The 26,383-nt window shown below is 43.7% G+C and overlaps 1 protein-coding gene across 2 annotated transcripts in view; it reads right to left on the reverse strand.

Moving 5' to 3' along the window:
• Positions 1–26,383, reverse strand: part of ARHGAP6 (Rho GTPase activating protein 6) — a gene marked incomplete at both ends in the record, with an annotated part of 483,993 nt that overhangs the window by 246,378 nt on the left and 211,232 nt on the right. Inside the window, one exon of one of the 2 annotated variants that reach the window (XM_082864812.1) lies at positions 20,490–20,534. The exons of the other annotated variant lie outside the window; for it this stretch is intronic. Within the exon in view, the coding sequence (XP_082720938.1) occupies positions 20,490–20,534 (45 nt within the window). Of the gene's footprint in view, positions 1–20,489; positions 20,535–26,383 lie in introns of those variants that run through there. 2 annotated transcript variants of the gene reach the window in all.

The following is a 26,383-nucleotide window of genomic DNA, read 5'->3' on the forward strand; positions in this document are numbered from 1 at the left end:
ATTTTATTTGTTTACAACCACCTTTTTAAGATAAAATTCACATACCATGTAATTCATGCGTTGAAAATGTTCAATTCAATAGTTCTTAGTATATTCATGGAGTTTTGTAACCATCACTACAACCAATTTTAGAACATTTTTATCACCTTGAAAAGAAACCTCATAACTGTTAGCAGCCACTCCCCACTGTCCCCTACACAGTCCTAGGGAGCCACCAATCTACCTTCTGTCTCTATGGATTTGCCTACTCCGGACATTTCAAAATAAATGGAATCATACAACATGTGACTTTTTGTGTCTGGCTTCTTTCACTTAGCATAATGTTTTCAAGGTTCATCCGTGCTATAGCGTGTATCAGTATTTCACTCTTTTTATTGCTGACTAATATTCCATTATATGGGTATACCACCTTTTATTTACTCATACATCAGTTAATGGACATTTGGGTTGTTTCTACTTTTTGGCCATTATGAATAATGTTGCTATGAACATTCATATACAAGTTTGTATGTGGACACACATTTCGTGTCTCTTGCGTATATATCTAGAAGTGGAATTGCTGAGTCATGTGATAATTCTATATTTAACTTTTTGAGGAGCTGCCAGACTCTCTTCCAAAGTGGCTGTACCATCTTACCTTCCCACCAGCAGTGTATGAGGGTTCCGATTTTCCCATCTTCTTACCAACACTTGTTACTATCTGTCATTTTGACTATTACCATCCAAGACGGTGTAAGGTGGTACATCCCTGTGGTTTTGATTTGCATTTCTCTGATGGCTAATGATTTAGAACATGTTGTCATGTCCTTATTGGCCAACTGTATGTATGTTACATATGTTTACTGGCCATTTGGAGGTAAATGTGGTGGAGGTATACGATGGAATTCAAACAGAATTGTGAAGGAATCCTACAGTTCTTTTCTTTTAATTTCTGCCAACACAATGAATGTCCTAAGGAATTTGTGAGTAACTTTAATCTTGAGACTGGAATTTGTGAGCTAACCATAAATCACTTAACCAAAACATGATGAAATGCTTTTCAACAAAACGCTGGAGGAAGCAGTAAGATTAATAACTAAAGAAAACAAATGACTTCAATAACAGAACTTTAAAAAACTATGAAAATAGAGCTATAAGTCATCCATCCATTGGTCAAAGGTATTATCACTGGTTCTTGTGTCAAAGATTAAGACCCCAAACTGGTAACCTGTCAAGCAGAGTCTACTGAAGTGATGTGTGTAACTGTGTGGGTGTGGGAGGAATGGAATGATTAATAGCAAAGCTAGCAACCAACTTCTCAATGCACACTGTCTGGCAAGCACTGCTGTAAGCAGTGAGGCAAGCATTGTATAAGTTTCACCTCCAATATCTGTTATCCTTGCCACAACTCTGCAAGATTTTGTTGTTGTTGTTGCTCTTGGCAGTGGTTTGCTTACTTGCTACTGAGAAGGGCAACAAAATTCTTTCCATGCCCACATTCACCTCTTGCTGAGGTTAACAGCCACTGGGGGCTCCTTGAGCATAAAATTCCATCCAGGTACTATAAGCCCACCCTTACCCGTAGCTGATTGGCCCAGGGGTGGTGACTGATCCGACAGTCACCCAATCAGTAGGGGCCTGTGAGGAGGCACGCTGAGATAGTTCTCCCAGCAGGGATGCCACTACCCAAACTGAACTAATTGGATTCTCTGTTGCTAGTTAGCTGAGAGATGTAGTAATTGCTGTTCAGTGGGTGCTGGAGCAGAGGAGCCAGGAACAGTCAGAAGCAGATTTTAAAGGAGTAGAATCCCACCGTAGTCATCCGTGAATTCTTCCTATGAGGGTTGACAAGATATCCAGGGCTGGAGACCCTATGGGTATCCTGGCAATAAAGGACCTCTTATCTTGAGTAACCAAAAGGCTGTAACACAATTTCATCATGTCTTTTTTTATGGATGAGGAAACTGATCACAACACACACACAGACACGCCCCATCACACTGTTTAAAATTTTTCAATAGCTTCTTCTTGCTCCTAGGCTACAATCCAATATCCTTGCTGTGTGGCTTTCAAGACCCTGTCATTCTTCTGCCCACCCCACCCATTTCTCCAAATGTTTCTTATGCCCTCTCCACCTCGCTCACTCTGAACTTTCTTCATTAGGTTATTGGAACCTGCTGTTCTTTTTTCTTTTTTTGAGGTACGCGGGCCTCTCACTGTTGTGGCCCCTCCCGTTGCGGAGCACAGGCTCCGGACGCGCAGGCTCAGCGGCCATGGCTCACGGGCCCAGCCGCTCCGCGGCATGTGGGATCTTCCCGGACCGGGGCACGAACCCGCGTCCCCCGCATCGGCAGGCGGACTCTCAACCACTGCGCCACCAGGGAAGCCCGAACCTGCTGTTCTTCTTTGTTCCCCCAGAGACTTTGCACAAACTATTCCTTCTTTCTGGAGAGCTTTCTCCCTCTCTTCACCAACCTAATACCTCTTCAACCTGGGTACCTTGCCATAAACATTACTTCTCCAGGCATAAAAGATGCAACAAGAGCCACAGCCTGGTAGATCTGATTCCACAGCCCTCAGGAAAGGGGAAGGGGGGGTGTCTCTGAATTGCACCCTATGATTCACTGGATATCTATGTCAAGTGTTCACCCAGGAGCACACGCGGGGACCTGTAGCCACACACCCTCCGGACTTCTCAGAGTGTTACTGTCAAGTTGCAGGGTTGAGAGCTGTTGAGCCGGAGGACCCCTTCCACATCCTCCCAGGAGGACTGCAAAGGTAGTGCTGGGCCTGCATACTCACAGAGACACACAGTCCTAGGCAAGGAGAGGAGGAGGGACCCTTTTGTGTGCACTGTGCTTTTTGTAATGGATACTGCTGGAATGTGCAGACTGCAGCGGAGTTCGTTTTTAAACGATACTGCGGTTTTTTTGGTTTGGGTTTTCTGTTTGTTTGTTTGTTTTTCATTTTTATTTTATATTGGAGTAGAGTTGATTAACAATGATGTGTTAGTTACAGGTATACAGCAAAGTGATTCAGCGATACCCCATACAAGTATCCTCTTTTTCAAATTCTTTTCCCATTTAGGTTATTACAGAATATTGAGCCAAGTTCCCTGTGCTATACAGTAGGTCTAAAGGATACTGTTTTAAATACATAAGTGATTTTGTGATTTTAAAAAGAGCACTACAGAAAATAGTGTTGTAAAACAAATAATCGCCTGCTAACGTGCCTTTCTTTAAAGCCGAAATTATAGCAAAACTGAGATAGCACTTTACTTAGAAAGTTGAATTTCTTAGAAGTCTGGTGTCTAGTTTGGTGGGATGTTTCTGTGCTAACCACAAACGAACACTTGGTCAGATTTCTGTGAACCCTGAATGAGTAGTAAAAAGTCGTGTTTTGTCTCATTTATTACATTGTGATTTTTCTAGGTGGGTGGTCTAGAAGGGAAAAAATATACGATAATTTTACTAATGTATTTCAAGTTTGGTTATGTAAGATCGATTTCAATCCTTCATTTGCAAATAAATACTTTCTGATGCTCTTATTAAGGCCTACTCTTTAAAAACAACTTTATTGAGATACCCTTTGCATATCATAAAATTCACCTAGAAATTCACCAAACTCTGCAACCATCACCACAGTCCAGTTTTAGCACATTTCAATCACCCTAATAACATCCCTGGTGCCTGTTAGCAGTCATTCCCCTCCCCCACCCCCAGCCCCAGGCAACCACTAATCTACTTTCTGTCCCTAGAGATCCGTGGAAGTCATCACATCTTCACACATACATATGAAATATAAATCAAAAAAGATCTCTCCTTTAACAAAATCCTACTTCTACAGCAAGATTTTGGTGTCTGTGATGTTTAAAAATTTTAAGGAACAAATAAATTAAATGTTTTAAATACACAGAAAAGAAACCTCTGAAAAACAGTCCTACAAACAACATTTTTTCCACTGTAAAATACTATTTTAAAGCTTATGACAACCAACCAACAGACAGCATTTTTCCGTCGTGCAATATTTTCCTCATTAAGGTTAAAAGTGTCCATTTTACTCTCTTCCAGTACTACCCCTACCCGCCCCCCAAATCAAACTCTTAACAGGTTAAAAGAGTTTATAGCACATATTCTCAACTTTATTTGCAGACAAAACCCTGGAGAGGTTTAGTCTCCTCCAAACTTGGATCACGAGCTGAAGCAAGCAAATGAAACTTCCCCAAATGACATCCTGTTCCATAGCTTTTTAAGGGTTAGGATAAAGTTTCTAGACTCTCTTTAAAGATATTCTGGAAATTCATCAGACTAGTCAAAAAGCCACTAACTTCCTTAGCAACCCGGTAATACTGTGAGCGCTCCCCGGTTAATTATAGGTCTGTTATTTTAAGGAGCAATCATTAATTGAGATCTCTTAATTTAATTAACAAGGGGATATTATATAGCTTCCACAAAATAACCCTTTGCTCCTTAACAACCAATGGAAAAAACTCTTATCATGGTAAGTTAGAAGTTGCCTCCGCCATATATACATATACCATAGTTCTCAAGAAAATATTCTTCCCAAATTGCCTTTCTCTATTAAAGAATTGACCATTGGTCAACATGACAAATGTATGAAATTGAGTCATTTCCGCATAACCCTCCAGCCCAGCACGACTGTGAAAGTAGATAAATCATGTTTCATTTGGGTTTGTACCACCCAATTTACTGCACTAAAACACAACACCCTTGTTCAGGCCAATTCACGGACTTCTGATAGCAGCCCTCACAGGCTCCAGGTTGCCGGTTTCTGAGTCTAGTACGCTGCCTCGCACACGGGAGCTGACCCGGTTTCTATTTTCAATTGGAATTTCCTCCTCTGGGGTGATATGATCCCCACCCTCAGGGGCATTTGCCTGGTTCTCTGTTCAGCGCCTCACGTTGCCCCTTGCTCTGGAAGTGAAGGGAATTCCAGGCTCACCTCCTGCAGAGTCCAGTGAGAAGAAGACTCACGGACATTACGCTTCACATATGGTGGGAACCAGGTCTTGTGAACCTCCCAAGCTCCTCTTAGCAGACACCAAGGTGATATTTACTCAGGAAGTTGCTGAGATCTAAGACAAGACCTGCAGGAAATGATAGCGGGAGGCCAGGTTGTAGCGCTAAAGCTGTAAAGACATCTCCATTCAAAGGGTCACAAGAATGCGGAAGAGTCGGCCAAAAGAAACATCACAGAGTGTAAGACGGGGCCACGTCCCTTGGCAAAACACGGGCTGCACTGGCAGGACCAACGGCTCTCTCACGGCCCAGCTCTTATGGCTGAGCGCTCAGCAAGCTATAGAGGGTTTAAAGAAAAGGGCAGTGATGTTTTTAGGGTCAGCCCTTGGAGGCCCTTTACATTCTTTCCTCTGAGGGAGTTCTGGATAACTAATGTAAAAATCTCAAATGCAAAACAAGAACCAGCACTTTAAACCAATGAGTAAATGATATTTTTCAGAGTTCAACTCCCCACTTTGAACTGGTAAGAATAGCAATGCTCACGAAAATTATTCCATCTAGAATATTTACAAAATAAGCCCTGAAAAAAATACAAATTTTATCTTAAAAATTGCCAAGGATTTGTTTTCTGGTGACTTAGAGAAGGAGACGAGGAGGATAGGTTTCAGACACTCTAAGTCATATGTGGATGCATCTTACTTTTTATTCAAGAGTAAGCCTGAGAGTACAAACTAGATATTATTCTTTTGTGAAATTTTCCTTTAGCACTGGACACACACCCAGTTCTCCACACATACTGGTGAATAAATGAATGTTCAATGATATTTTGTCCTTATCTGAACATTCTCAACTTTCTTCTCCATGCTAACCATGTGTGTCCCCTTTCTTTTGCCCTCATTCTTATGTAACAGTAGATCTATCTACAGCATCTGTGGTCATCTGGACATAGCTTTAGACCAGAAATCCACAAACCTTTTGGGTAAAGAGCCAGCTAGTAAATGTTTTAGAGTTTGCATGCCATATAGTCTGTCGCAACTACTCAACTCTGCTGTTGTAACATGAAAGCAGCCATAATTGATATGTAAATGAATGGACACGGCTATTTCCACGGACACTAAAATTTCTATTGCATATAATGTTCACATGTTGTGAACCAGTCTTCTTTTGACTTTTTCCACTGTTTAACAATGTAATATTTATCTATTCTTAGCTTGCAAGCTGTAAAAAAAAAAGCAGGCAGTGGTCCAGATTTGGTCCATGGGCCATAGTTTGCTGACCCCTGATACAGACAACTGAGTGACTGCAATATGGTAGGTGCTCTATTAGGTATGAGCACCTACAGAACAAACTGAAGAACGAAACAGGATTTGGCAACTGTCCAATCGGTTGATTCGCTAGAGGAAGACAGGGCAAAGGTTTCAAACTCCAGAGAGGAGATTTTTGCATGTGCGCATTATTTTTAATTTAGCTTATCCATTTACATGTCAAAATTGATCAAACTCATCAGCTGATTTCCAAATGTTGGCTCTGATTTGTTTGAACTAAAGGATTAATATATTTTTCTTCTGATTGTAAATGACCTCGTCCACAATTTCAGAAGATGGTTTTAAACCAGGAGCTAAATTGATAAATCTTTCTCAAGTAGCACTAGTAAATTAAAGCTAATTTAAAAATGTCCTGGGAGGTGATTCTGAATGTTTTCCTCTTGATATATTGAGGAACCAGAGCTGCTAAGCCCAAGGAAACAGGAGAAGACCGTGGTGATTCTGTTTAACTGTTAATATAGTCAGTCTATTTCTATAATATTTCCTTGATACCTATTCAGTTATATCCAATCAAAGTGGATTTGTGGGGACTGGTATCAGCGGGATGGCCCCATCATCCTGCCTTTGTTGTTTAATTAGGTCATAAGGAGATATATATTGATATCCATGACAGAAAGAACTCACTGACCAAATAGGAAAAAAATTGAGATAGGTTTGTGCCTTCTTAAAAATGTCAGTATTTTCAGAATTTGATTACATACTGTGGTAAAGTGAACGATTTGCCCTATTTCTTCACCCCTTACTGCACTCACACCCTTGCCACGGCCCCATCATGGAGGAAGTGTACTTCCCTACCCAGTGACATTAGGCTTGGACGGGACTTGCCCTGGCCAATGGAAGGTAGGTGGAGATGAGAGTGTGCCGGAGTCCAGCCTGTGCATTAAGTATTCGTAGTCGATTCCACTTGTCATGTTGTGCCTCTGCACTTCTCCAGATAAATGCTGCCCCACCGACCTAGGCCCTAGAATAAACGCATGTAGAATGGAAATGACCAAGGAGCCAAGCCCTGTAGGACTGGCAGCTTGACCTCGGGTCAAACAGCTGAGCTCTGCCCCATAAGCCAACCCCAGCTGACCCACAGATCCACGAGAATAAAAGATGGTCGTTTTAAGCCACTGAATTTCAAAGTCATTTTTTATGCAGCATTAGTGTGACAACAGCTAACTGACAGAAACACAATTCTACGTTTTAGACAACACAGCTATAAAGTAAAGCACCATTTTGTGTGTCTGTGTGCACGTGTGTACGCATGCCACGTGTTCTATATTTCATTCCTTTTTAATGATATCCAAAACTTAAAAGTGTCCCCCAGTGCAGAAATCTCATGGAAGGCCCCAAGGTTCTTCACACGCGGGTTCTCCCTAGACACCCTACAATGGGTGATATGAAGTACCTACATGGTAATGATGGTATTCGCTGCCTACCTAATTAAAAGCGATAGGTGGTCTAAGAATGTCTAGATGTTGGAAAACATTCTCCCTTTCTAATAAAGATCAAGGCAAATCGCATAGTAAAACTGAGTACTAATTGAAGTATCCAATAAGAGTGTGCCTATGTTTGCAGCATCAGACAGCATCAGCTCTTTTTACACCTTTTTTTAAACAGTGGGAACCAAATAAATGCAGGAAGTCTTTATAACTGTGTCCCGATGATAAGGTTTCACTCCGCAGCCATCCTGAATAAAAACAGCTATTAAGGTTTTTTTGAACCAGCTAATCTTGATAAGGTTCAAACGTTTCCCCAAGAGAGGTCTATGAACTGCCACTCCCTTCAAGATGAATGAATAAAAATGCATGTGTACCATCAACGCCAGGGTTTACATAACCCTTGTGCTGCCCAGAGCACAACTGGGTCGTGGCTACCGCAAATACATGTGGGACTTGTGTTTATCCTTGCTCATAAATACTTTTGGAGGGCAGAGTGCCAGCTCTCATGTACCTTTTCCAGGCGGCTGCAAGTTCAACCATGCGGCTGTCATTCCTGAAATGGATGTTCCATTAGAACAGCCATGCAAAGAGGGAGCATGGCGCATTCACGCAGGAGCTAAATTCTGTGCTGTTTCAATTAAAAGCACTTTGCTAGAGAAAACACAAGAGCTGGAATTACAAAATTGCCACAACGTTCAGCTAAAAAATACCAAACAGGATGTCTTTATTTGTGGTTGTGTATGTTACTAACGACAAGAACACCGAAATCCTCTCTGATCTCATTATCGATTCACCTTAATTTTCTCCTGTTAGGTCTCTGCACGTTTTTGACATAAATGATCAATGGAGACAGGAATGTTCCCATTGTGCCGGAAGGACAGAGGAAGTAATTTAAAAGGTGTCATTTTATGGAGAACAGGTCAGTGGTTGCCCGGATTACAGTAGGCGCCAGAGGTAGGATGTAGCGTGGGTGTGACTACAAAGCGGTAGCATGAGGGAGTTTTTTGGTGGTGATGGAACGGTCCTGTATCTTGAATGTGGTGGCAGATATGCCAATCTAGACACATGATAAAATTGCCTGGATCTCCCCCTGTGTCTGTCTCTCTCTCTCCATCTCTCGGTCCTTCCCTCCCTCACTCACACATACACAAAGGAATGCATGTAAAAAACCGGTGAAACATGAACAAGGTGTGTACTCAAGTTAACAGCATTATACCAATGCCAATTTCCTGGTTTTGATATCGTACTGTAATTACGTGAGATGCTATCATTGAAGGAGGCTGGATAAAGGGTACATGGAATCTCTTGGTTCTACTTTGGCAACTTCCTGTGCGTCTAGAATATTTACAAAATGAAAAGCTTTTAAGAGTGTCATCTCAAAGGTAACATCTCAAGCCAGTGCCATTTTAACAGTCAGCCACTGTGCAGTGGTTCAAGCACTGAGACTTGGCGGTCAAACCGACAAGGATTTGAATCCCAATTCTACTACTTACTAGCTGCGTGACCTTGAAACAGATCTAAACGCAGTGCCTTGGTTTCCTCATCTTGTAAATGGGGATGATAGTAGGACCTACCTCACAGGGTTCTTGTAAGGATTAAATGAGATAATATATGTAATATGTCCAGGGCTCATGGAAAGCATTCAATAAATATTGGCGATTATTATTATTGAGACTGCAAGTCAGCCTAAATATTTCTAAGAGCTCTAAGTTATTGATTAATTTTGCTGACCTTCAAGCACGTGCTATCAGGCACGCGCTCCACGTGACCGGGGATATGGCATCCAGACATGGGCCCTGGTTCTGGCCTCCGCCCCTTTGGATTTTTCAGTTCTGGAATGAATTTGGTCTTTAGAGGTGCAATTACGTGCACGATGGATGTTATGAAAGTGGATGCACAGGGGCCTCGAGGAGGAACTAACTTAAGAATGAGAGTCACTTTCTGCAGTCAAGGTTGAAAAGGGAGTTTTCTCCCTGCTAAGCTAACTGGAGTACAGGGTGCTTCGACTGCGGTCCTCAGCTGCAACTCCTTTACCAACAGATACAAATGAGAATAAAGCACAGGCTAACCCATCGGCGTTGACGTATAACTTTCAGCGTCAAAACTCTTTACCCACCGGCCAGAGAAAGAGGCAAACTGATTCTTCCTTTATCATTGTTTGGAAAATAAATTACATTAGACGATCCTATGGGGCTTAGAGGGAAAAAAATGTATTGCAGTTTGAATTTGCATTAATACATTTAGACCAAAGCATTTCTGAATTAAGCATGGAACTTCTCGATATTAAATTAATTACAACATCTATGTAGATATATACTGTATAGTACGTGAAGAGTAAGTATTTTAATAGGCTTGTGATGTGAATATTCTTAAAGACATGCACATCATATGCAGATGGAGTTGGTCTGACACATTACTAGTTTAAATGTGGTAATTAACCCACAGGGGAGAGGCAAGAGACATTCTAAGCAGTTTGGGAGTCGTCTATATTCTCAGGAATTTAGGGTCTTTCATAAAGTCATTAAATCCCAAACAAGCCTGAACGCGCATATGATGAATTTTCTGTTTGCCAACTCTCCCCCACTTGTGCCAAAACAAGACAAAAATCCCTGCCCTTCTCTGTGCTGGTCTGCGCCCTCTGAGACTGACCTCAGTGGATTTGTTGGGTTTGGTACTAGAAGGAGATGAGTTAGCGCGGGAAGACCAAGAGATCAGAGTATTTACCTATTATCCCACGCCACCCCTGCTTTTTAATATTTGGCCCTTGCTGCAATCCTCGCTGGGTCCATTTCCAGGGTCCCTTCTAGCGAGGTTGGCAGTCATCAGGTTCCGGTAACACTGGACCCTCTCTGTGCCCACGTGGTAACAGCATCCCCGCTGCTAACTGCTGTGTGCCTCACCACCCTTTATTGATGCTTGTAAACCTGTTGACACATCCATAATAGTCCGTTCCTTAAGTGAGGCCTTTTTGAGTGTCCCATCTGTTTCCTGCCACATCCTGATGGATACAATGCCCTTGCCTGTGAGTCAGCAGCTAAGGTGGGAGAATACCTCATCTTTTGAGATCCAAGTTAAGACTGTGTTTTACATTTTGCTTAGACAATCAAAATGACATCATAATGGCACTGTTACAGGTCATGTGCATAAAGACTTACAAAAATAATACCATGTGCGACCATTTTCAAATTCCGCCAGCAAACCTGACATTCCATTTTCTTGCTCAACGATTATTACTCTGTGGATCGAATTAAACTGGCACCACCAAGTACAGAATCCAGAACCATGTCCGAGAGTCCCGTCCCCGATGGGCGGCACCCACCTGGCCCAGGGGAGCTCAGCAGATACACAGCTGAGGCACGCCACACACTGGGGACATGCTTCTAGTCTCTTCATTTCACTTGGACGCACACCTTTCTTTACCAGAGATTTCAGTCAGCTACAGAAAGGGGTCATTCAAAAAATATTTTTAAAGTTGATTCATCTGAACATCTTTCGCTGTTTCCATGGCAACTTTTCCCCAAAGCCATAACTCCAAATTCTTCTGAAAACTTCATCTCAGAAATCTAATGTATTTGGCACTCCTGACACTCCAATTTTACTCTAAAAATTTAACTTAGAAGAGTTCTAAGAATGTGTCAAGCAACCAAAGAAATGGGGAGAAAATCCTGACCGGTTTTCACTTCAAAGGGTTATGACATCTTTCAAGGAAAGAGCCTTTAGTAATACTGATCATACTTGAGTGAGTAAAGTAGTCTTATACGTTGTGTATAACTTATCCAAACTGAGATGTATCTCATAGCCACATCCAAGCAGTCACCATAAAGACAGGGAGAGCAGTACCATATAAAGATGGGTGGCAGTCCTTATTGTTTCATTTGATCTATCGCTAAGTTTTTAAGTATTCAGAAAGTATTTAAGAATAACATAAATTAGAATAGTTGATCTTTTGAAAATAAGGTTAGAACCAGAAAATCTGAAAAGGTACATTATACTAAATTAACTGTATTCGTTTGTAAACGTTGGTGAGCTTAGTCCAAAATTTTGCAAGCAACTAAGACCTTTAAATCTATTCACTCCCCATCATTTTGGAGCTTACAATCTAAAACAGGCCGTGCTAATTAACATTCACTGATGTGGCCAGGACTTGAGAAAGGGCTCCACAATCCTTGTCAGTGGCAGATAGGCCACCAATACAACTGCCACCCTGGGCTGATCGGGAAGTTGTTTTCGTTTTTTGTTTTGTTATTTTATTTATTTATTTTATTTATTTATTATTATTATTTTTTTGCAATTGACATTTGTTCATTTATTTACCCTTCATCGTGCAAACCCCACTCCTGTTTCAAGGCAATATATCATTATATAGAATTATTGGCCCATCGTTCACGTCTCCCACTATGAACTCCCTAATAGGAGATCTTCCCTCTTAAAACTAACATGAAATCATGTGACCTGTTCCAGCCAATCAGATGCTCCCATATAAGACTTTGCCACTCTAAGAAGTAATACAGAGATGCAAGGATAGTTAGGAACCATTTAAGCCTGAGTACAAACGATAGGATGATGAAGATCACAGCAAATTTCTCTAATTTCTAAAATGTGAAAGCGAATGAAGCACTTATTCTTTTAAATCCAACGCCTTTGAATCCAGTTTGCCTCCTTAGCAATAGCAGTGGGCAGTGACTCAAACCTGATGGATCTCATCCCTCCGTCCTCCTGGGTGGGCGAGGGGCCCACATTGGACCAATAAGGTGTGTCTTGACTGGGAGATTTTTAACCAGGATGGAATTGAGAGAGAAGAGCTGGGAGAAGCTAACTTCCTCCTCCTTCCTTTTGTTTTTCTTTCAGTGCTTCTGCATTTCCCCCAGAGCAGGTCAGTCCACATCACATCCTCAACGACTGACTGCTGGACAGAAGCGGGCGCTAGCTCCTTCCTCACATACAGTCACAGATCCAACATCCAAGCACGCGGGCTTTCTGAGAATCCCTCACATCCTAGTTGGGAGATTATGATTCCTGACATTAGAGCCAGGACTATCAGATTTAATAAACTGGTATTCCAGCTATATCAGAATAGAGGCAGTGAACTGAGATAAGACCATTAGACATTAATAAATCAAGAAGTCAGCTAAAGTCTGACACGAGAGAGAAGACAGGAAGCATTTAAAAAACAACATCCAAGATTACAAAGGGCATCAGAGTTGAGGAGTGAAGAAGTAAAAAGCTCAAGGCAATGAGGCTTCTGGAAGGGCCACCATCACCCCTCTCAGGGTAATCTCCCTCTCCCCCGCAGTGTGAAACGTCATGTTCATAACCATGACTCACATCCGGAACAGGTAACTCACATTTTGTCCAGCTCATAAATAGCAGGGAAATATGTATAATTCATTTTAGAGACCACTATACAAAATGAACCTCAAAAAGAGCGAAGATTTTGATGTCTACAGAGATATGTCTAAGGCAAGGCGTCTTAATCTCAGCACTGTTGACATCTGGGCTGGACAACCCTTTGTTAGGCTGTGCTGTGCATTGTTCAGGGTGCTGAGCACCATCTCAGGTCTCTACCTACTAGATGCCAGTTGTGACAACCAACAGTGCCTCCAGACATTTCCCAGTGTCCCCTGGTTGAGAATCACTGGCTTAGATTACCTAGAAAATGGATGCTGACGGACATACGGCCAGACCACGCTACGTAGAGGAAGCCTTCCTATGCCTCTTGTATCCTTAGCGGGTTCAGCTGAAATGAATACTAGGTTACAAAACAAAAGACCTCTCTGAAAACTTGTACTCCCTACCTCAGGGTCACCTCAGGTAAAGCACTGGATTGAACTCTCTGGATCACCTTGCCGCCGAATCCGAGGCTTTGTAGAGGCTTCTTGAACAGTAAGTGGTCCACCATGTAAATTAATTGGTGGTTTCCAAACGTGGCTGATATCAGAATCATTGATTCCAAGTCTAGGCCTTGGAGATTCTCACCTAGTGGAAATTGGGTGAATCCCTGAAGCCAATATGTTTTGCAATCATCAGATGATGATGAGTGAAGTTTTGAACCCGCTGGTGTAATCTATTATAGGTAAAAACACCCAGGCAGCCAGATTCATTTCCTCATAGATATTTATTTTGTGCCCATCCTATACCAGGACCCATTCTAGGCAGCGGGGATATCGTGGGAAAAGAATGATTAGGTCCCTGCCCTGAATAAGCTTACACACCAGTAGGGAGAGTCAAACAATGTATAATGTGCCAAGCAGTGGAGCAAACAATGAAGGCAGCATCTAGTGTGATATGATCAATGGTAACTGCTGGGAGCAGAAGCACTTTGGAGAGAGCAGTCGGGGAAGGCGACTTTTTTTCCTGCAGCTTGTAGGATACAAAAAACAGCCACACAAAGAACGTCTGAGGCAGAAGAAACAGTAGGAACAAAGGTCTGGGACAGGAAAGAGCTGCTCACGTTTGAGGAACAGAAAGTACACTAATGTGGCTGGGCAGTGGTAAGCTGAGGGAGGGTGTTAGGAAGCAGGGAGAATTATGTACGATGACTTGGAAGGCCAAGGTCAGGGAGGGAGATATTAGTCTAAGTGTAATGGAAACCAACCAGAGAGCTTTAAGCACTGAAATGTCACAACTTCATTTTCTTTTGAAAAGGTCTCAACTGGTCCCAGGACTGGCATATAGGGTTACCATGTTGTCTTAGTGAGGACAACGGATGCTGCGGGTTTGGATCTAGGTAACAGCAGTGCAGATGGAAGGAAGAGGATGAATTTGGGGAGTGCTGTGAAACAGACCTGGCAGGGCTGGCTCAGAGATTCAATGTCGTGGGGTGCAGGAAAGGGAGGACTCCAGGATGACCCCTAAGTGTCTGGCTCGGGCAGCTCGCCAAGTCGCCAACCATTTACGGTGATGGAAAAGACCAAGAGTGATACAGGTGAGGGACAAGTGGGGAATCAAAAACCCAGTGAAGAGTGCATATGACTGGACAATAATATCACAATCAAGTTGGGACTCAGGTGTATTTGGTCCAGGGTTATGACAATGCGGGGAAAAGGAAAAGGAAATAATAGAAGTTCATGATCAGAAAGGACCAGGCAAAGGGTAGCATTTGCTTTCTTATTATTGACAGATATCTCTTCCAGGCAACATCCAAGAGGAATCCGATTGTTTATCAACTAGCAGCGGTGCTTAAGAAGTGTTTGGAAGGATGGGATAGGTAGCTTCCTAAGGTGATGAGAGTTCCAGACCAAAGAGGCCACATACAGAAAAAACTGAGTGCAGCAGAAAAGAATGCATATTGGAAGCTGGGGGCAGGTGGTGGGAAAGGTACCCATGATTAGCAGAGGTGTTAATTAAGGTGATTCAGTAATCTCCCACTTATCTGTAACTTGCAAATTTTTGGCTTTCTGAGGAGACAAATGACTAGCAAACAGTGTTATAAAAGTGAATTCTGAGCCATGCAGCAGGTCAGTACAAGTTCCGCTGAACTTCCTAACATGTCTACACTGGCAGAGCTGATGGATGATAACGGATTCATATCATCTCAGCCCTGCAACGGTGCCCAGTTCTGGGTGTCTTTGGAATTACCAAAGAATATCCTGTACTCAACACCACTGAATTATTAAGCGGACTTAATGACTTTATAAAGTCTTTCCAAATCGAACGTTCATAGAAAGCAAACTTAGAAACTATCATATTAAGACCTCGACTGATTTGGGTGAAGAAAGGCTCCCTGGCAGGGTAAGCAGCTTAGCCCTTGCAGTGGGTTCCTTAGGGAGGAGGAAACTTAAGCAGAGCAAGGAAACAGTCAGCATTTAATGATGAGACTGTGGTCAAGAGCACAGATAGTGGGGCAACGGCACCAAACAGGAAGTGATGTCAGCAACAGAGAAGCTCAGAAGTAGACCGGTCCAAGGGACGAAAATGGCTGCATCCTGACATCCAGACTCCATGGGGAGATATCCCAAGTCAGAGTTTAAGCCCCCTGCTTTTTGTCACACCTCTATGAACAGAACACACATCACCCATCCATAGATTTATCTTAGCCAGCGGCAACAGGAAATCTTGTTTCCCTTTCAAAAAAGTCCATTCTCTAGTAGGTCTGTGTCTTTATTCCCGTCTTACCCCTAGGTTCTTCATGACCTTTTTTTTTTTCTTAAGTTCCATATATATATGTTAGCTCAGTGCTTTGTGACCACCTAGAGGGGTGGGATAGGGAAGGTGGGAGGGAGACGCAAGAGGGAGGAGATATGGGGACATATGTATACGTATAGCTGATTCACTTTGTGATACAGCAGAAACTAACACACCATTGTAAAGCAATTATATTCCAGTAAAGATGTTAAGAAAATAAAAAATGAATAAATTAAAATAAAATAGAAGATAAAAAAAGATGCCCGATAATTTGTTCTAAAATTAACACTCATTTGGGACTTCCCTGGCGGTCCAGCGGTTAAGACTCTGTGCTTCCAATGCAGGGGGTGCGGGTTCGATCCCTGGTTGGGGAACTAAGATACCACATGCCATGTGGCGCGGCCAAAGCATCAAAAAAATTTTTTTACTTAAAACTAATACTCAGCACAGTAATTCACCTGAAGAAGTCGCCATACTTAATTGCATGGCTTGTCATGAAATTAGACTTTTGTCACATGACCTTGGCAGACAATCAAGGTTTGTAATATTTTGTTTGTGGTTAATGGAAGAAGGTATATGAGGACTGTTGGGAAAGGTAGGTTACGGTAATCTTTAACCCAGGCCAAGTGACCTGACTTTTGGGGGTCAACAAAAGTGGGAGAACATTGTTAAAGCCGTGATCATTGAAACTGGGGTGACTCATTATTCTACCCCCAGCACTTGTGCTGTGTTTGAGACTCTCTCTGAACCTCTGTGTTGGTCTCTCTCTAAAGTTTTGCATGTTCATTGTATAGCATATATATATATATATATATATATATATATATATATATATAATACTCAGAACATTTACTGTGTCTTCTCTTTCTCGATCTTATTACACAGTAAATGTCACATCTTCTTAGAAACATACATGAAAATCAGATAGACCAGGGGGTCTCAGGCGGGAGCAATTTTGCCCCCCAAGGGACATACGGCACTGTCTGGAGATACATTTGGTTATCATAACTGGGCGTGGCGTGGGGCTATGGTACTGGCATCTAGTAGGCAGAGATCAAGGATGCTGGTCAACATCCTACAGTGCACAGGACAGCCGCGCAACAAAGAAGTATCCTGCTCAAAATGTGCATTTTGCTGAGGTGAGAAATCCTGAGAAAGACATAAAGTTATGGCATTGAACTTAATGGATATTTAAATTTTGCGTTTTGTCTATACCAGTCCAATTAAAGAGCTATCGGTCGTGTAATTCAACAATATGGATGGTTACGTTAAGTCACTGAAGGTACGATATTTGATTGTTGGTTCATTATGGTGACAAAAGAGGAAGGGGCGAGGTTCTCTGAATGAGTCCGATGAGGTCTGTGGGATCACGGCACCTGGATGAAATTCCCCATTCTGTCACCAACTGCACCTGTGCCACCTTGAACTCCACCGCTCTAAGCTTGGATTTCTTTAGCCACAAAATAGAAAACCTGTCTAACCCACCAGCCGGATTTGAGGCTGAAAGTGACACAGACTGTGTCCAAACACTTTGCAACTTGTAGAAGAAAATACTAACGAGAAACTGCAGTTTCTCTAGAAGTGCTGCCAGGCAAACATTGATCTGTGCATGTCACCCTTGACCCTCATACTCTAGCACCTCTGTAGCCCATCCAAATACAGGCTGGCTGGTTCAGCGCCCTAAACATCTCTCAACTATGCTGACTGCTCTCAACCTCCAGCCCAGCTCGAGTGTAGGTCACCTCCTCTCATCTCTCCCTGGCCCAAGTGCCAGGATGCGCTCTAACTTCCCCCCACCCTCGACTCCTTCCAGGGACCAGAGCAGGATTTTCAAAATACAAATCTGACCACGTCACCAAAAGGCATCAAGGACGACACCCAGCTGGGAGGATGGAGTCACCATAAACTCCATGTGGGAAAACCGTGGGAGGAAAGGTTGGGAGGAAAACATTAGCTGCATTTTTGTTATGATGATAAAACAAGACAGTTGTGCTATACTTTGGGAAAGTGTTAAGTGATTTTATAAATGCAGGATGCTGTTATCTACTTAAGTGTTTGTATTTCTCTCTTTGTGACCATTAGGACCATTTAAAAAGATGAGTGAAGAGTTCATAACAACTCTTAACATTTTCACTATTTAATCGTCTTTGGAAAAGTGACCAAATAGCTGGCACACAATAGGCACTCCACAGATGTTTGGTGAACGAAGAAAATGTGAGCCATTGATTTCTTATATGCAATCTCACCTTGGACAAATGCAAAAAGCACTGAAGGAAGAGTATTGCTATATACTTGCCCCTGGATTATATTTCAGAGAAGGCAAGAGGTACTGAGGACACATGGAGGATAATTCTTTTCGAGGAAGATACAGACACAAAAAGCCCGCAGGACTCCAGGACAATACACGGTGGGGCAAAACCAAGATGAGAGAAATAAGTGGAATATTTATGCTAAAAGGCAAAACAAGCTCTTGGAATTACCTAAACCACTGTAGGGGAAGCTGACGAAGAGTGCAGCGTTAGAATAGATCTTAAGCCATAGAGAGTTACGTTAATATGAAAAACAATGGGTCACAATAAAGAACATCCTTTTGACTTGTGACTGATACGGTGCTGCTGAATGTTGCCGCTTGATCATTCTAAAGTATGCATAGGAAACTTCAGAGGACCCAGGTGACTTCTTCCAACTTGAGAACCAACATCTTCCCTCTGGAATCTTCCTTTTAAGAGTCTTAAATCAGAAAATATGTAAGTGGTGATCTGAGCTAGAATAAAGGGCTATCTCATCAGCATATCTTCAGAGAGCAAGAGGAGACATTAACATCAGCTTGACTCTAAGTTTACGCTTTTAGGAGAATGAGACAGCTGACTGAAAATCATTTTTAAATCGTTTTGTGATGCATTGGATGTATTTGCATAATTGAGGCAATAATCATTCATAGAATGAATAGACTTTTTTTTTTTTTAAGGAGCCAGGTCTCACCTTTCCTCCCTCACCTTGTAAATGACATTGACACCTCAGATTGCAAATTACAGGGCACCAGCACACAGTTCAAAATCTGAAAAAGGGAGTGCGGTGAAATGCTGATTAGACATAACGAGCACAGACCCTAGATCCTTCAGTGCACAGAGACCTCTGCCGAAAACGGGTTGTCCTGAATACCGCTTTAAAAGGCAAATCGCTGAGCCATTTGTGTCTCAGAAAAAAAAAACAAAACAAAACAACCCCACATACAAGCATTAGTAACGTACTAGTGTTTCACTGGGCATTTCAAGGCGAGTAACCCTGGCAAAACTAGAGAACGAGCCATCATACGTTCCTAGAACGTGTGCCTGAGAAGGAACCTTAACGATTTTCTAACTCAGGCCCTCTTTTTTTCCAGCGCAGCAAAGTGAAACCGCAGAAGTTCGCAGCAAGCACAACGGCCCACCCCCGGCTGATCCCGGACCCCACTCTGCGCCCCGGGAACCAGCTGGGGGAGATCGGGGACCTCTGCACCTACCACCCCTGTCCACCTCGACTCCTTCCGTGAAAACTTTCCTTTTCTTAATGTGGAGAGTGCATTTTGGAGGACACGAATTCCAGACAGACAACTGTCTCTGCCTTATTATCAATGTTGATAATTCTTGTCTTAAGTTTCTGCCTGCTTCCCTCCAGTTTTGAAACTTGGCACCCAGCACGTCCAATCTCAATAGTGAAAATCATGTCAAGGAAAACTCAGTAAAGTAGCAGATGCCAGAGCAACTACAAGGCTCCGCGTCAAAACGACACATCTTAGAAATGTTCAGACTGGGCTAAACTAACAAGGACGCCTGCCGGCTTCCTGGAGGCAGCACTCAGAATCTTCAGAAGCAGGACTCATTCCTCAGAAACATCTTGATTTTCATTCGACTTTTTTTTCTTAAGTCTTTTCTCTTTCTCAAAAATAGACTCAATCTCGAATCTGGATTTGGTCAGTCGGTCGTTAACCTTGAAATCCTGACTCCTTCTTTAAAGGAGGCAAATCACACTAGCTTTTTGTCCGGTGTGTCCTGCGGTCCCCAGCGCCCCGTAGTGCCTGGCATACAGTAGGCCCCCAATAAATGTGGAATCTTTGAGTCAACAGGGAGAAGAGAGGCCACCGACACTAGACCCCCTGCCACCTTCTTATATTAATCAGAAAATGTGCAACACTGTGTCCCCCTACAAACTCCCTGGGAGTTTGCTCCCTTTCCAAGGAGCAAACCCGCGGCATCCCAACCCGCCCTGCAGCATTTCTCCGGAGGGTCCGCTGGCCACACGCTGCCATCACCAAGCGGTCCCTGCCTCCCATCCAGTTCTGTGTCGGTTCTTGCAGGGTATGTGACCAAAGGTTGAGTAGGCAAACCTGGGCGCAGCCCTGGGAGCCCCGTTTCTCAGCCCTGGCCAGCGAGGCGGCGGTAGGGTCCGGCCCCCGGCCCCAGACGCAGTGACCACTGTGCGGGGCAAAGGACCACGGGCTCCGGGGGTGGGGGCTCCCCTTCTAAGGGGCACCTGAGTCTCTGAGCAGATGACACTCGGGGTGACGCACGCGGCACTCTTCACCCACCCACCCGCCATACACACCGAGGACCTCTGGGAAGCCACGGATCCTTTCAAGCCCGCGCTGTCGCCTCTGAGCGCGCCGGGACACTCACCGCGTAGTGTAGCTGCGGTTTCTCGCGGTACACCGGGTCCCCCATGCCGCCACCGGGGAGGAGTGGCGGGCTCTCCGGGCGCAGCCTAGGGTCGTGGCGGCTCTCCGGGGTCCCCCTATTTTACCGCCATCCTGGGGCAGCCACCGGACTCGAGCCCTGCTGCCTGTGCCCGGAGCGCGGTGCAAAGCGTCCCGGGCACCAGCGTCCCGCCGCGGAGCCGGCGGAGACAGGCAGGAGGCGACTGCGAAGGGGAAGGAGGAGGGGGGGGGGGGCGGAGGCCGAGTCAGATTCGATGGGCGGGCATTTAATTCCTTCCGCTGCTGGCTGGCCCCAGTCGCGCCCGCCGCCGCCAGCTGTTGGGGGCTACAGCGACCGAGCGCGCCCACGACAGGTGTCAGGGCGGCCGGCGCTCCTAACTCCTGCCACCCCGCCCCTGCCCAGGCCCGTGGGATCCGGGATGCCGGGGCTGGGGCTGCTAAAGCCTTCAACACCAGCGACAGGGCGAGCTTGGGTTTCCAGGAAAGAGAGACTCTGACTAACTTTGAAGGAGGTGTGGATCTGATGCCGAAAGACGATTCGGAACCGGCCCGGCGAGGATGCAGTTTCAGTCTCTGGTCTTCGGAAAGCCTTCCTCTGGGAGAGTCTCAGTGGCGGGAACCGTAGGAGGGGGCAAGCGGAGAGGGACCAAGTAATGCTGCTCGAGGGAACTGCTGAGGAGGGGCGGCAGGGCTGGAGGCTTGCGGGGCCGGGGCCGCGTTGGGCAAACTGAGTCTCAGAGGGCTTGCAGGACCCGGGCGTGTCTAGGGAAGCGGGCTGGAAGGGGGAGCCCCGGAAAATCTGCCCGAAGTCTGCTGGAACTGAGTAGGGGTGCCAGGCTGGACCTGAGTGGGGGGCGGGGTGCTCAGAGCCCTCCTTTCTATGTCTTAGCAAATCGGGAAACAACACAGCAAGGTTTTGGAAATAGAAGAAACGTCCACTATTTGCAAATTCTGCCAGCTAAACCAAATCATTTCAGCACACGCTGGAGATTCACACCACCACCTAAAACTGGCCTCTGCTCCGCAATCCCCTCGTGGAAGCCTACACTTTAAAACATCGTGAAGAGTGCCAAGGTCCCTCCCAAGGCCTGATAGCCTGTGACTTACCTGCAGCCTCTCTCAAGCTGCACCCAGACCCTGTGAAATCAATCCATCCAAGCCCAAGAGGGGTGGCTATCAAGTGGAAGATGGATTTGGGGGTGGCTTGTGTCAATTCTTCAGGGTCCCACTATACTGGACTCCCTGGGTGGCCCTCCACCTGCTGGGGGGAGGGCTAGGAAAATAGGCTGCAGCCCCTGTGTTCGAGTCCTTACAATTTGGTTGGGCGAACCACCCACTGGCATAGAAGACTTTAAAACAGTTGGCAGCATAGTTGCAAACAGCAGTGAGAATGTGAAGCCAGGGGTGCAGGTACCCTAAAGAATCTACTACTAGATCTCATGACAGTTCATCTGCCTGGAAAACTGTAAGATTATATCTACTAAAGCTGATCGTATGCCTACCCTCTGACCCAGCAATTCCACTCTAGATACATAGAGAAATGGGTGCCAAGGGCCTTCTCGTGCACAAGAATGTTCAAAATATCTTTAAGCAGAACGGCCAAAATGGAAACAATCCAAATGTCCATCAACTGGCGCGTGATGAACCAACTGGTGCGTGAAGGGAATACATACTGCTTAGCGGTGAAAGGAAAATGCTACTGATAGACACAACATGGAGTATTCTCACAAATGCCGTGTCCAGAGAAAGAAATCAGACTCAAGAGGACGTGCTGTAAGATTCCATTTATTTATTATGGAGTTGAAATTCACATGTTGAACTGAAATAGGCAAGTGTGATCTATGGTGACAGAAGCCAGAATCATGATTACCAAGACGGGGAAGTGGTCCTGACTGGGAAGGGGATACAAGGGAACCTTTTAGGGTTCTGGAAATGTTCTGTATCCTGATCTGTATGACAGCTACCCAAGTACACCCGTATGTAAAAGTCCACCGAGTGGTACAGTTCAGATTTGTGTAATTTACACCCTCCACTATGTATATTTTACACCGCAATAACATACAAATAAATTTAAACTCGACCCCCCGCCAAAACCAGGAACTTCCAGCCAGAGTGCCACCTGTCTTAAGAGAAAGTCAATTTCACCATTTGCCCAAGTCTCCTCCCTGCAGCCTGCCTTTGCGCAGATCACCTCTTCCTCTGCGAAGTGGGAGCGAACCCCCTCACCTTGGAGGCCCTCCCTGCTCCCCGACACGTCCAGGCAGAGCTGGAAAAACAACACACTAAAGTCCGCTCTTCACTTTCACTCTGCTCTGCTGCTGAAAGCAACCTTTACAGCTATGTCCTCAAAGACCCTCACAATGAGGCATAACCAGCCCAAGCTTCGCCACACAGCATCCCTCAGAGAATGCAGCTGGAGCTGCCAAAGGAGGGCATGCATGCACAAGTGCCCCCGTTTCGGGACCTCTGCTTCCTGCCGCTCTATTTAGAAAGAGGAACTCTCCAGCCTTAGGAGAGTTCCTCCGTCATACCTGCCATTAAGCCCTCAAAGCTAAAAATTCCTTTTCCTACAAAAACTAGTTCATTATTAATATATATAGACAATACAAGGCGGGGCGGTGGATTTAACAAAAGCTTACGCGTAATCCTTTGATCATTACCCTTGAGTATGTCGCCTCCATGTTAAAATTGCGTCATCTTAGGTTTTGGTTTGTTTCTCTGCCTTTGAAAATTTTATTAAGTCACTAAACGGCATTATTGTAAGCCAAAAATAATCCATCGTTCCCAAACTGTGTACTTATACTTTAGGAAGGACTACTGCCTGCTAGCAGACTTCTTGCTAAATTGTCAGTGCTAAGTTGGAGTTAAATTTTCCAGTGCGATAGGGTTGTTTTTTCTGCGTTTGAAAGGTTTGAGGAGATAGGACAAAGCATTGAAGAAAAGAAGTCATCAGTTCATGCTGCAAGACTCTTCAATTCACCTGCGAGTGAGTCACACACCACTTCAGTTCTCAGGGTCTAGAAGGCTGTGCAGAACTCTAAGAGGTCTGTTAAGTCTTAAACAATTTAGTCATATGATATCGCTTATATGTGGGGCCTTAAAATAATGATACAAATGAACTTATTTACAAAACAGAAATAGAGTCACAGACACAGAAGACAAACTTTGGTTACCAAAGGGGAAAGGGGGTGTAAATGAGGAATTGGGGATTGACAGATAGACGCTACTATATAGAAAGGAGATAAACAACAAGGTCCTACTGTATAGCACAGGGAACTATATTTAATATCTTGTAATAACCTATAATATAAAAGAATCTGAAAAAGAATATGTATGTGTATATATATATACCCTGAAACATAGTAAATCAACTATACTTCAATAAAAAAATCTTAACCAATTTGAATTCCACATATTATTTTTATTTGAATCTATTTCAGGGTATATTTTAAACACCACTCTAATAACAATTTCTTTTTTGTACATCTCTGCTTCCAAGTATCCTTCCCATGTTATTTAACTATTCACTAGGTTACTTATTCAATAAATATTTTTAAGTGCATACAATTCGCAGTTATTGTTCTAGGTCATTTAAACTATGCATTAAATGGCAGGTGGATTTGCAATTCGGGTGTGATCTTTTGGGGTGATGGAGGGACATAAAGAGAGCACATAAAACCTCACTTCAGAAAAGGCTGAAGTTCACATCATTTACTGGTTAGGTTAAGAGCCTGCTTGCCTAATGTTCTCTTTTGGTTAGTCATTTTTTTTTAAATAAATTTCTCTGATGTTTATAATTTCCCCCAGAGAGGACTCAAAAATAATCTCTAGGAGCTCCTCTACTAGCATCACTTTTAAGAGAAAATATGTCACGCTAACAGTAGCATTTCCACGACTTCCTGTCCCCAAATATTACAGCACTTGCAGTACTGAAGGCTGCCCTTGCTGCCAGGGCATTTAAATTAAAATCCCTGTTTGTATTTACTCTGCCTGCCTATAAGCTGAGTTAATATTTTCCACATTTCGTGCCAACCCAAGGGTGATTACTTTGTTTAAGGAAAACTTTACCTAAATCTGTGGAAGCAAATTCAAGTTCAGGGTGTAGCAGGAGCTGAAGGCCCATGTGAGAACTGCAACGCACTGAGATCAGAGCACGAGGCCCTTCTTGCACACCCAGCCCTGTCACTGTTGACAGAGTGGCGATGGAACCCTCTTGGGGGAACCTCTTCCCCCAAACCCACCTCCTATACTCTTCCATCCTATTATCTTGTCAACCCACCTCCAAGGGTATTTTTAAAATTTTGAAACAGGAAATCTGATAACATACAATGTGCAGCTAAATGAATTCTTGCACAACATACACCCATCTAACCATCACCAAGGTCAAGGAATAGAATACTGCTAGTGTGCCTCAACCGCATTATAACACCCTCCCCCGTGACCCCAACCCAGGGGCAGACACTGCCCTGTCTTTATAGACTTCACTTATTTGCTTCCCTTTTATAACAGGGTTTCTCCATCTCAGCACTATTGATACTTGGGGACAGAAAATTCTTCTCCCCGCCCCCCCCAGCTTTACTGAGCTATAATTGACATATAGCCCTGTAAAAGTTTAAGGTGTACAGTGTGATAATTTGATACACATACATATTGTGAAATGAGTATCGTAATAAGATTAGTTAATACCTCCGTCACTTCACATAGTGAACATATTTTTGTGTGTGATGAGAACATTTAAGATCTACCCTCTTAGCAACTTTCAAGTGTACAATACTGTAATGTTAACTATACTCACCATGCTGCACATTAGACCTCTCGGAATTTGTTTATTTCATATCTGGAAGTTTTTACCCTTTGACAAACATCTCCTCATTACCCCACTGCCAGTCCCTGGTAACTACCAATCTATTCTCCATTTCTGGGTTCAGCTTCTTTAGATTCCACAAGTAAGTGAGATCATACAGTATTTGTCTTTCTCTGTCTGACTTATTTCACGTAGCATAATTCCTTCAAGGTCTATTAATGTTGTCTCAAATGGTAGGATTATTTATGGCTGAATAATGTCCCACTGTACATATATATACACCACATTTTCCTTATCTCTTCATCCATAGATGGACACTTAGGTTGTTTCCATATCTTGGCTATTGTGAATAATGCTGCACTGGACATGGGAATGCAGATGTCTCTTGGGGATCCTGATTTCAGTTCTTTTGGATACATACGAAGAAGTGGGATTGCTGGATCATGTGGTAGTTCTATTTTTAATTCTACATTTTTGAGGAACCTCCATAATGCTTTCTATAATGGCTGTACCAATTTACATTCCCACCAACAGTGTATAAGTGTTCCCTTTTCTCCACATTCTTGCCAATACTTGTTATCTCTTGTCTTTTTGATAATAGCTATCCTAACAGGTGTAAGGTGATATCTCATTATGGTTCTTATATGCATTTCCCTGATGATTAGTGATGCTGAGCACCTTTTCAAATACCTGTTGGCCATGTGTATGTCTTCTTTGGAAAAATGTCTATTCAGGCCCTTTGCCCATTTTTTATCTTTTTAACATCTTTACTGGAATATAATTGCTTTACAATGGTGTGTTAGTTTCTGCTTTATAACAAAGTGAATCAGCTATACATATATCCCCATATCTCGCCCCTCTTGCGTCTCCCTCCCATCCTCCTTATCCCACCCCTCTAGGTGGTCACAAAGCACCGAGCTGATCTACCTGTGCTGTGTGGCTGCTTCCCACTAGCTGTCTATATTATATTTGGTAGTGTATATATGTCCATGCCACTCTCTCACTTCGTCCCAGCTTACCCTTCCCTCTCCCTGTGTCCTCAAGTCCATTCT

This window comes from Leucopleurus acutus (assembly GCF_964270905.1).
Source record: "Leucopleurus acutus genome assembly, chromosome: X".
NCBI classification, from domain to species: domain Eukaryota; kingdom Metazoa; phylum Chordata; class Mammalia; order Artiodactyla; family Delphinidae; genus Leucopleurus; species Leucopleurus acutus.